General features: G+C 35.7%; 1 protein-coding gene across 2 annotated transcripts in view; it reads right to left on the bottom strand.

Moving 5' to 3' along the window:
* PDHX (pyruvate dehydrogenase complex component X) overlaps positions 1 to 15,055 on the bottom strand; it is a 79,449-nt gene that overhangs the window by 28,908 nt on the left and 35,486 nt on the right. The window contains exons 4-6 of one of the 2 annotated variants that reach the window (XM_003830374.5): positions 9,522 to 9,721; positions 6,585 to 6,683; positions 314 to 488 (exon numbers count right to left, since the gene is read on the bottom strand). The exons of the other annotated variant lie outside the window; for it this stretch is intronic. Coding sequence (XP_003830422.2) covers positions 314 to 488; positions 6,585 to 6,683; positions 9,522 to 9,721 — 474 coding nt within the window. The remainder of the gene's footprint in view (positions 1 to 313; positions 489 to 6,584; positions 6,684 to 9,521; positions 9,722 to 15,055) is intronic. 2 annotated transcript variants of the gene reach the window in all.

Raw genomic sequence — 15,055 nt, 5'->3', positions numbered from 1 at the left:
TGTAATCCCAGCACTTTGGGAGGCCAAGGCGGGTGGATCACCTGAAGTCAGGAGTTTGAGACCAGCCTAGCCAACATGGTGAAACCCCGTCTCTACTAAAAACACAAAAATTAGGTGGGCGTGGTGGTGCGTGCCTATAATCCCAGCTACTCAGGAAGCTAAGGCAGGAGAATCACTTGAACTTGGGAGGCAGAGGCTGCAGTGAGCCAAGATTGTGCCATTGCACTCCAGCCTGGGTCACAGTGCAAGACTCTGTCTCAAAAAAAAAAGAAAAACAAGAAAAAGAAATAAAAATCCACTTAGAGAACACTACCACTGCATTGGGTTGTCCAGGAGTTGATACTGGTGGGATCACAGGCCGGGGATAAGATGGTCCAGCTGTGGCCTGTAGGGGCGAAGGTGCTGTGGGAGTGGCTGCGGGGGCTGGAGTTGGTCTGGACTCGGTAATCTTGCCCGTTTGTTTCAACTGGACAAGTTTGAGAGCATCCCTGGAAATAAGAGCAAAGTAGATAACCATAATTAGCAATAAGGAATATAACAGAACTTTCAGAAAACGCAGGTGAGATGTGGAGAAAAGATACAGAAATATACAGATGTCAAGGTTATAATTAAAAACCAGTAATTTGAGCTAGAAAATTAAATCCTGTCTCTTACCTGGTCTGCTGACCATTATTTGTCACGTTCTAATATTTGCATATTTTCAAAAGCCAAACAATTAAAATGTTATTAAAATTGGGCATAAGTAGTGATTTTTAAAAAGGAAATTAGTCTTTTTTTCTGTGCAGTGGACGTTATTTGGTAGATGAACAATTAATTAAACCACTCTCATCCTTTATACTCATGAAATAATATTCACATGGCATTCAAAAAGTGTCAAGTTTATTGTAAATATGGCTTTCACCAGGATACTTCCTACATCATTGTTCACTTATTGTTTATTCATTGTTTACTATAGTGCAAATCAGCTTATTTATGACCAGGAAATCAAACCATTTTTAATTTTGCTAATATGCCATCAGTACAATCTAATATAACAAATCTAACCTATGATATCTTTTAGAATGAAAAATAACTAGTTACAGACTTGCCTTTGTATTACTCTGTAAAACAAAGGTATTTTTGTCTTGTAAGAGGATATAATTAGATTACTAAATATGCTAAGCCTTCAACTCACTATGCTAAGTTACAGTGGTATTAGGCAATATATTTTCTTAAAATAATTTTTGGAACATTTTAATATCCAATAAGTATTTTGGAAAGTATTTTTTCCAATTTAAGAAAAAAAATTGTTTTATATAATCTAAAAAGAACTTCAGGGTGACACAAAATCTAAGGAAAAATTATTTCTCAGTTAATATTTTGGTATTATTTTTCCAAAAATTTGATGAAAGATAAAAGCTAGCACCTGTTGAGCATATTTGAGAAGACCCCTTTACTTATGGCAACATGGTAGGAAGAATTCTGAGATGGCCCCAATATTCCTGCCCCTGGTGTACATGCCCCGTATAATCCCTCTTGACTGTATCTGGCCTGTGAATATGATGGATGTCACTCCCATTATTAGGTCCTATTATGTGACAAAATTGGTGGCATTTTATAGATATATGAGGCTCCAAATCAGTTGCATTTGAGTTAACCAAAAGGCAAACTACCCTGGAGAGGGCAGATATATCAGGTAATCTCTTAAAAGAAATTAGGCCTTCCTGGAAGAAGAGACTTGAAGTAAAGAGATACTACTGCTGGCCCGGGAGAAGCAAACATGCATGTTGTGAACCACCTATGGAGACCACGCATGGCAAGGCCCTGCACGTGGCCTCTGGGAGCTGTCAGTGGTTCTTGGCTGAGAGCTAGAAAGAAAACAAGGGCCACAGTCCTACAGTCCCAAGGAACTGCATTCTGTCAACAACCACATGAGCTTGGAAGAGGACCCCAAGCTTCACATGAGTCCCCAGCCTTGGCCAACACTTTGATTTCAGCCTTGTGAGACCATGAGTTCAGAACCTGGCCATGCTATGCCAGGACTTCTAACCTATTGAACTGTTAGAAAACAAACAGGTATTATTTTAAGCTGATAAGTTTACTGTAACTTGTTATGCAATAATAGAATATCAACACAAGCAGGAACAGTCTAACTGGGGTGCAAAAATCTGTATCGTTAATGCCTGAATACATCTATTTAAAAAAAAGGTTGCTGACACTAAATTGACACATTTTTAGCATAACTATTACTTATTAGCATATTTAGTAATATGTAATATTTAGTTATGCTAATAATATGCTAATAGCTAGCTAATATTAGTTATGCTAATAGCTAATATTAGTTATGCTAATATTACATATTTAGCATAACTATTACTGCTACTTTATTTTTTAAAAAGCAGTTTAGTTTTATCTCTGTAGTAATTAAGGTTCTTGGGTAGGTTAATCATAAAGAAGCAAGAAGAAAATTGCTTCTTCTTGCTCACAAAAACTTGTATTGCTGATTGTATTTTTTTTTTATTTTTTAAAGAGTCTCACTCTGTCACCCAGGCTGGAGTGCAGTGGCGCGATCTCAGCTCACTGCAACCACCGCCTCCAGGGTTCAAGAGATTCTCATGCCTCAGCCTCTTTAGTAGCTGAGATTACAGGTGTGCATCACCACGCCTGGCTAATTTTTATATTTTTAGTAGAGATGGGGTTTTACCATGTTGGTCAGACTGGTCTCAAACTCCTGGCCTCAAGTGATTCGCCAGCCTTGGTCTCCCAAAGCACTGGGATTACAGGTGTGAGTCACTGCACCTGGTCTTTTTATTGCTGATTTTATACTTACATACCTATGAAGTATAAATCTTAATTATTGTTTAGTAACAGCCAATGATTTAGTTTTTTGTGAGGCAGAAAATGGTTTTAATGATTTCTGCACATTAAATAATCAGACTAAACTTGGAGCATTAGATAGACATTAAAAGCTATAAAAATTAGGAGAAAAATATACCACACAAATTCATTCTGGCCACTGGCAGAAATAGGCAGATAGGCAGAGGATGCTCTGGAAGTTAACTCAGGTAGAACCTTCTCTACTGGGTTCCCTGAGAGAGCAATTCATTTGGGTGTGACATGAATTCATTTTGAAAATACCACTAAAACACACTAGGCACTTGCCTGTCATACTTACCTAATTTTTGATGCTGTGTGATGAATACAAACATTACTACAACTATGATTTAAGACACAGATGTACCAAAGACATTGGGGCTGCAGGCAAAGAAACTAAATGTGTTCTGCTTCTAATTGTGGCCTCGACACTGCTTTCTTAAAACAGTCACATGTACAAGCAAAGTCAAGTCTATATGCTTTGGTACAACATGTATTCTGAGCAATGCTTGTTTTAAGGCAAAATTAAAATAGCAGCCCTGATACCCAAGATTTTCTTCACAAATACAGTGGGCTGGAGGCATTTCCTTCAGCATTTGGAACTGATTTTTCTACCCACACTTTTAGTGGACATGGTATGGAGCATGTCCTCACCATGTCAAGAATGTGTGTTGGCTGGGCACAGTGGCTCACGTCTGCATTCCCAGCACTTCGAGAGGCTGAGGTGGGAGGATCACCTGAGGCCAAGAGCTTGAGACCAGCCTGGGCAACCTAGTGAGAAACTGTCTCTACAAAACTGTTTTAAAAATTTAGCCAGGCATGGTGGCACACCTGTAGTCCCAACTATTTGGGAGGGTGAGGTGATAGGACCACTTCAGCCTAGGAGTTCAAAGCTGCAGTGAGCTATGAATACACCACAGCACCCCAACCTGGGTGACAGAGTGAGAGCCTGTCTCTCTCTTAAAGAAAAAAAAATTCAAAACGTTAAAAAATAAAAAAGTGTGCTAAGATATTTTGGGGACAGCTATGCCAAAGCCTGCAATTTTTCAACCATAGCAGATGACATTAGGCTAAAATTTTTTCCAAAGCTCACCTTAATGATAAACTTAAAATGCAGGCATTTTTAGCAGTATAGAAAAGCAAAAATCCTCAATAATATATGCTTTCAGGATCCATTTTTCTCAAGAAATCTTTTGTACTAGTTCTTATTTTGAAGACCAAAGGTTGATGCCTTTCTCGTGGAGAGTTAAGGAATAAAGGCAGGGAAGAGAAAAGGGTAACAGGGTAGAAAAGATGGCAATAATACTAAAAGCCTAACTCTTTAATACTGCTTCCTTATGGTATTCAGGAGATAATACCATTTTGTTCTTAAGAAATGTTTCATTAATATTATAACTTTCAACTCAGGTTTTAAAAAAGATATTTGCACATCATATATGTATTAAGCACACATGGAAAGAAAAGGAAGGAAGAAACCTTTATTTCTTTATTTTACTGCTGTCACACTACTGAACACCATATTACCAAATTTAAGAGGCTTTTCTTAGATCCTACCATCCTTGACTTTTCCCACATTTCCCAGGTATCCTCCAACTCAAGGATTTTAACCTCTAGTTTCCCTATTGATGATCTCAATTATAACTATTGCTTTATTATCTACCAAATCTACCTCTCTAATCCCCAACTATCTCCTGAGATACATCTTCATCTCATTGATCCCAATACCTACATGGCTTCTAAGTCCTGACAATAAGCTTCAAACATTACTAACTCCACCAAAACAAATGCTTCCCAAATCCATTATTTCTATTTATGGAGACCAAACTATCATCACCTAGACCAGATCCAAATTCATTCCCTTACTTGTTGCTACTCTGGCCTACACTCCACATTTAATCTGCAAAGGCTTCTGGACTCTATCCTTACAATGTTGTCTGTATCAGGAATCTCCCTTTTAGTTCTTCTAACCACATTCAAGTATTCATTACCTCTTACATGGATTACTTTAGGAGCCTATTAACTTATCTCCTTATCTCATCTTTTTCTGCTCCAGTTTATCTTACACAAATTTGCAGAACTGATCCCCCTAAGGTGCAGCAATCATTATTTTACATTTCACCAAATCCTCAAAGATTAATAAATTAAATACAGACTCTTATTCCTAATCCTCAGAATTATAAGCAAGGCAAATCTACTTTGTTATAAAAATAGTTGCTTTCTCCCATTTTTACAGAGAGTGCTACTAAGGCACAGACTGGTAGAGACTAACAAGATTAAGATACCAACAGTAGACACAAATCAGGATTGGTGTGGGGAAAAAACTGGGATTAACTGGCAACCAAGGTTCTTAATTTTAATTTTTTACAGCTAAGTGTAACTTTTAAGTCCTTTAACTAAAAATCCCATGGTCTGGGATGTTGCCTTTCAGTCAGCTCTCAGGACAGCTGATTTCCAACTCATGCAGTGTGGCACGAACTTCACAGTATGTGTGTGATAGAACCACATACATTCGGTTAACAAATTAGTAAGAGTGTAATACACATAAATGAGGATATCTAAGAATTAAATCTATATACTGCTTTCAATAAAATAAACACCCAACAGTAAGCCAAAGCTTTCATGAAGAGTAAAATAACCCAGTGGAAAAAAGAAAACATTGCCTGGCCCAACACTGCCACTTATAATTTAACAACCATTGCTCTCTCTCGACTTACAAAAATTCTGGCCAATATTATTTTTTATTTCCTATCAATATTAGATAAATATGGAATGAGTACATTGCTTTAAAACATAAACTCAATTTGAAACATTTACTATTACTGCCAATAAAAATGTAGCACATAACACTACTGAAATCTTACATTAGTTCATAAGCCTATTTGATTAATCTTTGTCTACCCTACTAGACTAAGTTTCAACAGAACAGGGGCCATCTGTTTTGAAAGACACAAACATTTAAACTAATGGAAAGACACAAACATTTAAACCAGTGTTGCAGAACAGAAAGACCCATCATGATAAAGATGTCAGTTCTCACAAAGTTAATTTAAAATGTGATACAATCCCATAAAAATACCCCTCACTCCTACCCATGGAGCTAGACGAACTGCTTAAAATTCATTTGGAAGAATAATAAAATAAGAATGAACTAAGAAAACTGATTTAAAGAAAGAGCAAAGCTATTGCTATCAGATTTTAAAGCATACAATAAAACATTTCTAATTAAAAGTGTGGTACTAAAAAAGTATGGTACTAACTCATGGACAGATGGATCAGTGAAATAGAAAAGAAAATCTAAAAAGAGACCAAACTGTATATGGAAATTGCTTTATAACAGTACAAGTGAATAAAATTCAAAGGGATAATGAAAATAATTTTTTAAAAATATATTTCCTTGTTTTAGAAATGTAAATGTTATTGCATGATTTCATATATTTAATACTGTATAAAGTTTCACTGTTCTGCACTCTAATTTTCTGCATTTATTACCACTTCTAAGGATCTTGCTTAGTTACCAAATTAGAGCTGTTCTTCAGTAATGCTATAATTATTCAGAAAACAACTCTTGCATAGAATACAATTTACAATGATAAAAGCAATTAAAAGTACAAAAGAAGAACAGTGTACCTCCTTTTAAATCTTAAGACTGAATAAGCTCTTTTTATTTTCTTTCAAAAAAACATGATCATAATAAATAATGGAACTGGTTATTACAAAAAGCAAACACATACTCTTTAGTGAATATCCCCCGAGGGCCAGTGGCTGTGCCCTGGCTAGCATCCAGTGAGTGTTTTTCCAGAATATTGCGGGCAGCTGGACTTAAACGGAACCTAAGAAAAAAAATGAAGGTTAATAGAACCAATTAACACTTACATTTGATTCAAATAGATCTAAATGTCAACAGTTTCGCAAATAATTTTAAAAAAATCTTTTAATGAAGCTAAAATGACTCCCACAGATGGTCACAGTCAAATAATCTGTACCAATTTGGTTTTGTTTATTCTTTAAACACTTTCGTAAAAATTTAGTTACTATTTCTAAATATGATTTTAATAAGAATAAATATTAATTAGGGGAAAGAGCTGCTATTTCAACTAATTACTTTCACATGGGTGCTCATCACAAATACCAATTGTTTCCTTCATATATTTTGTTCTATCATTTCTTCATATATTTTGTATTGTGGCAAATGATACCTAAAATTTATCATTTTAAGCATTTTTAGGTGTACAACTGAGTGGCATTTAGTACAATCACACTATTGTGCAACCATCACCACCATCTATCTCCAGAAATGTTCATCTTTCCAAATTGAAACTCTGTATCTATTAAACAGTAACTCTCCATTCCTCCTTCCTCCCAACCCCTGGCAACCATTCTCTTTGTCTCTGTCAATTTGACTACTCTAGGTAACTCACATAAGTAGAATCATACAGTTATTTGTTTTGTGACTGGCTTATTTTACTGAGCATAATATTCTCAAGGTTCATCCATGCAGCATTTATCAGAATTTCCTTCCTAAAAAGCTGAATCACATTTCATAGCATTTTGGACTTATGAGTTGTTTCTACCATTTTGCTACTGTGAATAATGTTGCTATGAACATAGATGTACAAATATCTCTTTCCAGTCTTTGCTTTCAGTTATTTTGCATATATATCTGGAAGTGGACCTACTAGATGATATGGTAATTTTAATTTTCTAAGAAACTGCCATACTGTTTTCCACAGTAGCTACAGCATTTTACACTTCCACTAGGCAACAACAAGGGTTCCAAATTATCCATGTCCTTGCCAACACTTGTTATAATCTGGGTCTGGTTTGGTTTTTGTTTGTTTGTTTGTTTTGATACTAGCCATCCTGAAGGGTATGAAGGGGTGTCTCATTGTGGTTTTGATTTTCATTTCCCTAATGGTTAGTGACGGTGAACATCTTTTTCATGTGCCTGCTGGCCAACTATGTATTTTCTTGGGAGAAATGCTATTAAAGTTCTTTGCCTGTTTTTTAATTGGGTTGTTTTGCTGAGGTTGAATTGTATGTATACACAATTATATATATTTATTATATATATAGGATACCTCAGATTACATGACTAATGGTATATCTCTTGTATGCAAAGTAGTAAACAAATGACTACATGGTCAGATAAAGAAAATAAGCCTGATTAGTACAGATTAAAACAGGCTGGATCTAGAAATTAAAGCTAAGAGACAGAAACAACTGTGGAACTTGCTGCATTTCAGGGAAGTATTAAATAACTCTGATATGGGCCCAATGTTACTAAATCTTTAGATTTTTCAAGTGAATCTGAAATTTTAGATTTTTATATAGGATTAGTAACCAACCAACCAAAAAAAAATTTTTTTTTTCATTCACTGTGTGCCCAACAGTATGCAGAGTTCACAGGTCAGTAGGTTTTTAACCTACACAGTGGGGCCTGATTCATGCGAGTCTCTGACGATGACTGATCTTAATTAGGGTATATACTATTATTATCTTTGCAAGGGCAGAAGACCATTAGTTAGAAAGCATCAGTGAGACTGTCTTCCAATTTTTAGGGTAAATGAAAGAGGAGACAGTAAATGGGAGTCAAGGCAACAGAGTCAGAAACACTTTGCACTAGGAATTTAAAATCAGTACTTCAAAAAGCAGGCCAGGCGCGGTGGCTCACGCCTGTAATCCCAGCACTTTGGGAGGCCAAGGCAGGCGGATCATGAAGTCAGGAGTTCGAGACCAGCCTGGTCAACATGGAGAAACTCCATCTCTACCAAAAATACAAAAAAATTAGCCAGGCATGGTGGCACATGCCTGTAATCCCAGCTACTCAGGAGGCTGAGGCAGGAGAATCGCTTGAACCCAGGAGACCGAGGTTGCGGTAAGCTGAGATTGCACCATTGCACTCCAGCCTGGGCAATGAGATCAAAACTCCATCACCCACGTCCGCACGCCCCCCCCCCCTAAAAAAAGCACTGTGGATTCTTTTCTGACAATGATAAACTAAAGGAAAAAATGTTTAAGAATGAAGAGGTCTACTTTATGAAGATCTTTTTCTCGTAAAGAAAAAGTAATGTTGTATAATTATATAGAATACTAAATAAATGAAATGTTAGAATTTACAGAGTTCTTCTATTAAAGCAATGTAAAACTAAAGTGAAATGATGTGTATTAAGTTATCTGTTTTGTTACAGAACACACAAAATTGAGCTCTAGTCTGTGCCGGAAAGTCATAATGCAGACTAGTTTGAAAACGAATGCATGTTAAAACATGAATTCTATTTTATATCAGATAGACATTTGAGCTTGGAATTCCTGTAACAGTAATTAGAACTCCATAAATGGGAACAGAGTATCAAGTTTGGTATATTGAATACCATTTTAGACTTCTAAAACCTAATTCAACCTCAACATGGACACATACTGTTTGGTTTTCCATTGTGCAAGCAGGGCTTTTAGAGTACCTGGAACATAGCAGATATTCAATAACTATTTATTTACTGAATGAACAATGATGGTTAAAAAAAACACACACTCTAAGGTCTGAGTGTGCTGAGAACAGCAACTTCCTACGTGATGTACAACGATGTGTGAATATGATAATGATTACAATTCCATAAGAACTGCCATAACTTTTTTTTTTTACATCATCCTTTGAATAAATATATACTCACCGTAGTGTCCCGGGTATGTGTTCCTTCTTGACAGGGATGGAAATCTGTGGTTCTGGTGAGGGGCGAGGCTCTGAAGGTTTTGAAACTGGTGGTGGAGGACCTACGTCTTTGGGAATTTCAACATGTTTCCAATCTTCTCCTTCTTCTACTATCAAACCAATTAGTGAACCTAGCCGTATATTTTTACTTCCTTCTTCAACCTATATTTAAAAAAGAAGTAACTGTAGAGAAGTAAAACCCCATGACTGCATTAAGTAGTTTGTTCTTTTGTTGGGTAATTCTCCCCTTAAGATATCTTAATTTGAGCTAAAAGCTGCTTCCAAGACAGTTTGCCTCTGCCTTCCACCTGTCACCTTCTCCACTTTCTCCCACTTATGCCTTCCTTCACCATTCTCCTCTTCCCACTTGCTAATGCTACCTTCTGAAATAAAGGATAAATCTAGAATGTATCCTCTTTCTGAGAGCCTTCAAATAAACATGTAAGATCCATCATTATCATCTTCTTTTTGATGTCAATACAAATCCAAACAGGAGCCTGTGGCTACATATCTTAACCATTTGTCTTTCCCAGACAGTTTCCATGCAATGGCTTCAGAATTCCAAAAGCTCAGAAGGGATTAACTCCCTCAACTTAGTCCAATCTACTAAAATTTACCTAATGCAAGAATCTTTTCAGTAAACTTAGTCTGAAAAGATGAACATTCTAATGTATAGATAGAACTGGTTAACTATTCCAGTTAATGTTAAATATAGTCTATTTCTTTATATTTAATTATTTCCCTGTATATCTATTTACAAAACCTGAAAAATAAAATAAAACCTCATGAGTTTTTTTATAAGTATATCAGAAACACAGTGGTGTCTCAGTTAATAAAGCATTTTTTCCACAGATAATGCCAATTAAACACTTAAATAAAATCAAAGATAATGTTTTTAAAAGTTAAGTATATTTTAAGCATTTCAGCAGCATTAATTTATAAAGAAAGGGCTAATTCTAATTTACTTACTAAAAAGAAGTCCCTAGAAAACCTTCAGATAACAATATTTTATAAGTTCACTCCTGGAAGAAAATGTCATTCCCTTAAAATCTTCTATTATTCCCTTTCAATTACTCTAAATAAGGTTCATTAGCTGTATTTAATGAACAATAGAATGACAGGCTGCAGGACGTCCACTAATACAGTAATGGTAAGGAAAAGCATAACTTCTAGAATGAGTTTGACATTTCAGAGTAACACTAATTTCAATGCTTACTGGTATGTTCACTATCGTTAATAAGGCATAAGTTATAAGGGGTTAGGAAGCTAAGTTTACTAATTACTGATGAAGAAGAAAAGCAGCAATGCTTTCATGAAGCAAAATACATATATATATATGAAATTAGTATAGAAAGCTGAATAGGAATGTTTAATGAATTACAAGCTATGGAAGAATACTAAGAAAGCCAAGAAAAATCTAGTTGCTTAGTTGTTTGCCACATACTAAAAAATTTTGCTTCTGCAGAGTTCCTTTTTCTTTACTATGTCAAAAAGATGAGTTAAGATTATTATTAGACCAATATTTTTCTTCTAAAAGTGTTTAATTACCTGCTTGTGAATTGCTAACTCAAAAATCAAAGTAAAATGACTAATTTTCTTTAAAAATGTATACAAAAAAGCACTGTTAAGTGACATGAAGTCCACTTGATGTTAATTCCTTTCAAAACTGAATCAGAAATAGGATCAATATCCAAGTACAAAGAACATCATTCAAATGTAAAGCATTAAAAAAAGTTTTGCTTTAAAAATATCAATAGATTTCTAAAATCTGAGTCAGACAACTGTACTACATCTGAAAGTGGTACCTCACCTTCTGTTTCATTTACTGTAAATCATATAAACGATTCCATATATACTCTACCAACATAACATTGACACCTTCACAAGTAGGCAATAAACAGCATTTATCATCATTTCAATTTTTACCATTATCTAAATATCAAATAAAATTTATTTTTAACTATTCACATTTTTTTCTATTTAAAAAAGTGACACCATGAAGCATGAAACCCAAATACAATGGACAAGGACAAGTGATATACAACCATACAACTTGAATATATAACAGAAGATAAAATACAGTTGATTATAATTCCATTTAAAGTCATTAAAATCTCTATATGAATTTAAGATAATTTCTTCAACCTTTTCTATTCCTTTGGTGCAGAGATCTTTCAGAGGTGTGCTAATTTCCTGTAAGCATTTGCTTACACTGTAGTAGGCAAATACTCAAAACTGGTGTAGACTTAGTATAAATACGTAAATAATACTCTTTGCAAAACTGTTTAAAAACCAAGCAGGCCTCTGTTACTGTTCCCTTTCCTCTCTGAGCTACCTCCATGGTAGCTCATGGTACCTCCATGGATACACTCTGCCCTACCAAAGCATCTGGAGCTAAGGACACCTCAAATGCCAGAGTTTTCTTATGCACTCAGCTTACTTGACCAAAGCCCTCTCTTACTCTTCTGCCAATGATTTCTTAATATTAAATGCAGGGTTTTTACACATAGCTCTATGAACTTAGAGCTCATCGACACTGAAATATTGAATGTTGAGTCTATCATTTCAAATATTAGCCTTCCCTCCCAGTTGTGTACAGACTTCCTGAATTTCAACGCTGGCTCCACCACTTACTAGTTATGTGACCTTAGTAAAGTTTCCTTATCTCACCATGCTTGTTTTCTGAGCTGTAAGATGCAAATAACAGTAGCTATTTCACATTGTTGTTATGAGGAATAAATGAGTTATATGTAAGGCCCTTAATAGTGTCTGATAGCTAGTAACTTGTTTTCATTTTCATTGTTAAAGGCATTATTATTGCTGTTGTTATTGCTGTGGTGTTTTCCTTCAAATTATGGATTTTTTAAAACAATACATTCAACATGGATCAAGATTAGACTACAGGGGACTGTCCCCTTGGTATGGGTTAGAAATTCATGCTTAAAGGCTTAGCATGTGGCTGGCAGCACTAAAGGGCAAACATCAACATATACGATAATGGGTAGTAAGGTCTGTGACAAACTATTTCTTCATAATTCTCAGACAGAGGCCGAATTCTATCCCTCAAGCCCAGGTCACTAGTGTGAGGCTTCTGTACCAGAGACATTCTCACATCTTAACCAACCAATCACCTGCAAATGTGCTACAAACAGCTCACCTAATCTCATCTGTGTACACAGGGATATGAGATGCAAAACATTTACAGCACTATGTCCAACAGAGAAATTGAGAGGGCTCATTCCATTAAAGGCACAAGTAAATATTGTCTGTTTTAATTCTGATATTAAAATCAGTATATTAAGTAATTATTTAAGTACTTTTATTCTTTAAAATAGAGCAGTTTGAAAGCTACCTAGTGACTACTGACAGAGCATGTGCAGCAGTTAGTGGAGATGACCTGAGTCACGTGACTGACTTATCTGGTTCATCACTATGATTTTCCATCATGGTGTGAATCATTATACAATTTTGAACTGTTTTGATTCTTCAATGTATACTGTTTATCTTATATGAACAATGAACTTTGGTTTATAAGGAAGTACATAAGAAATACTGAAAATGAGAACAAACCAACGATAAGCTAAAATACAGAGGGGAAGAAGAAACATTCATTAAGCCCTTGAATAACAGTTGTCTGGCTTTCAAGTGCCAAGCACTGTTCCAGCACAGCATTAACTCATTTAATCCTAACAACCTTCTGAGGTAAATACTATCATTATTCCCATTTATAGATGAGAAAATTAAGGCACGAAGAGGTTATGTAACTTGCTCAAGATCACAAGACGAGTATGTAGCAGAGGCAGGATTTAAATGTAGTCTAACATCAGAGATGGTATCCAATATAATCGCTACCAAATCAATAATTTATCAAATCTGTAAATTATATCCAACTGATCAAAATTATCATGCAGCACCTCAAGATGGTGTCTGTATTTAAAAAAAACAAGTTTAAAAGGCATAAAGTGGATGTAACAATTTAGCTTTTGATTCATGGGGAATATAAACTATCTTTCCTCACAATGTGTCATAACTATTTCAATATGAAAAAATTAGAGTTGATAGCAGTAGCATGCTGTTTTGGTTACTGTAGCCTTGTAGTATACTTTGAAGTCAGGTTGCATGATGCCTCCAGCTTTGTTCTTTTGGCTTAGGATTGACTTGGCGATGCGGGCTCTTTTTTGGTTCCATATGAACTTTAAAGTAGTTTTTTCCAATTCTGTGAAGAAAGGCATTGGTAGCTTGATGGGGATGGCATTGAATCTATAAATTACCTTGGGCAGTATGGCCATTTTCACAATATTGATTCTTCCTACCCATGAGCATGGAATATTTTTCCATTTGTTTGTATCCTCTTTTATTTCATTGAGCAGTGGTTTGTAGTTCTCCTTGAAGAGGTCCTTCACATCCCTTGTAAGTTGGATTCCTAAGTATTTTATTCTCTTTGAAGCAATTGTGAATGGGAGTTCACTCATGATTTGGCTCTCTGTTTGTCTGTTATTGGTGTATAAGAATGCCTGTGATTTTTGTACATTGATTTTGTATCCTGAGACTTTGCTGAAGTTGCTTATTAGCTTAAGGAGATTTTGGGCTGAGATGATGGGGTTTTCTAGATATACAATCATGTCGGCTGCAAACAGGGACAATTTGACTTCCTCTTTTCCTAATTGAATACCCTTTATTTTCTTCTCCTGCCTAATTGCCCTGGCCAGAACTTCCAACACTACGTTGAATAGGAGTTGTGAGAGAGGGCATCCATCCCTGTCTTGTGCCAGTTTTCAAAGGGAATGCTTCCAGGTTTTGCCCATTCAGTATGATATTGGCTGTGGGTTTGTCATAGATAGCTCTTATTATTTTAAGATACATCCCATCAATACCTAATTTATTGAGAGTTTTTAGCATGAAGGGTTGTTGAATTTTGTCAAAGGCCTTTTCTGCATCTATTGAGGTAATCATGTGGTTTTTGTCTTTGGTTCTGTGTATATGCTGGATTACATTTATTGATTTGCATATATTGAACCAGCCTTGCATCCCAGGGATGAAGCCCACTTGGTCATGGTGGATAAGCTTTTTGATGTGCTGCTGGATTCGGTTTGCCAGTATTTTATTGAGGATTTCTGCATCAATGTTCACCAAGGATATTGGTCTAAAATTCTCTTTTTTTGTTGTGTCTCTGCCCAGCTTTGGTATCAGGATGATGCTGGCCTCATAAAATGAGTTAGGGAGGATTCCCTCTTTTTCTATTGATTGGAATAGTTTCAGAAGGAATGGTACCAGTTCCTCCTCGTACCTCTGGTAGAATTTGGCTGTGAATCCATCTGGTCCTGGACTCTTTTTGGTTGGTAAGCTATTGATTATTGCTACAATTTCAGATACTGTTATTGGTCTATTCAGAGATTCAATTTCTTCCTGGTTTAGCCTTGGGAGAGTGTATGTGTCGAGGAATTTATCCATTTTTTCTAGATTTTCTAGTTTATTTGTGTAGAGGTGTTTGTAGTA

This window comes from Pan paniscus, chromosome 9 (assembly GCF_029289425.2).
Source record: "Pan paniscus chromosome 9, NHGRI_mPanPan1-v2.0_pri, whole genome shotgun sequence".
In the NCBI taxonomy this organism is placed as follows: domain Eukaryota; kingdom Metazoa; phylum Chordata; class Mammalia; order Primates; family Hominidae; genus Pan; species Pan paniscus.
The sequence above is the reverse complement of the archived record's forward strand: the minus strand, read 5'-3'. Positions and strand labels throughout refer to the sequence as shown.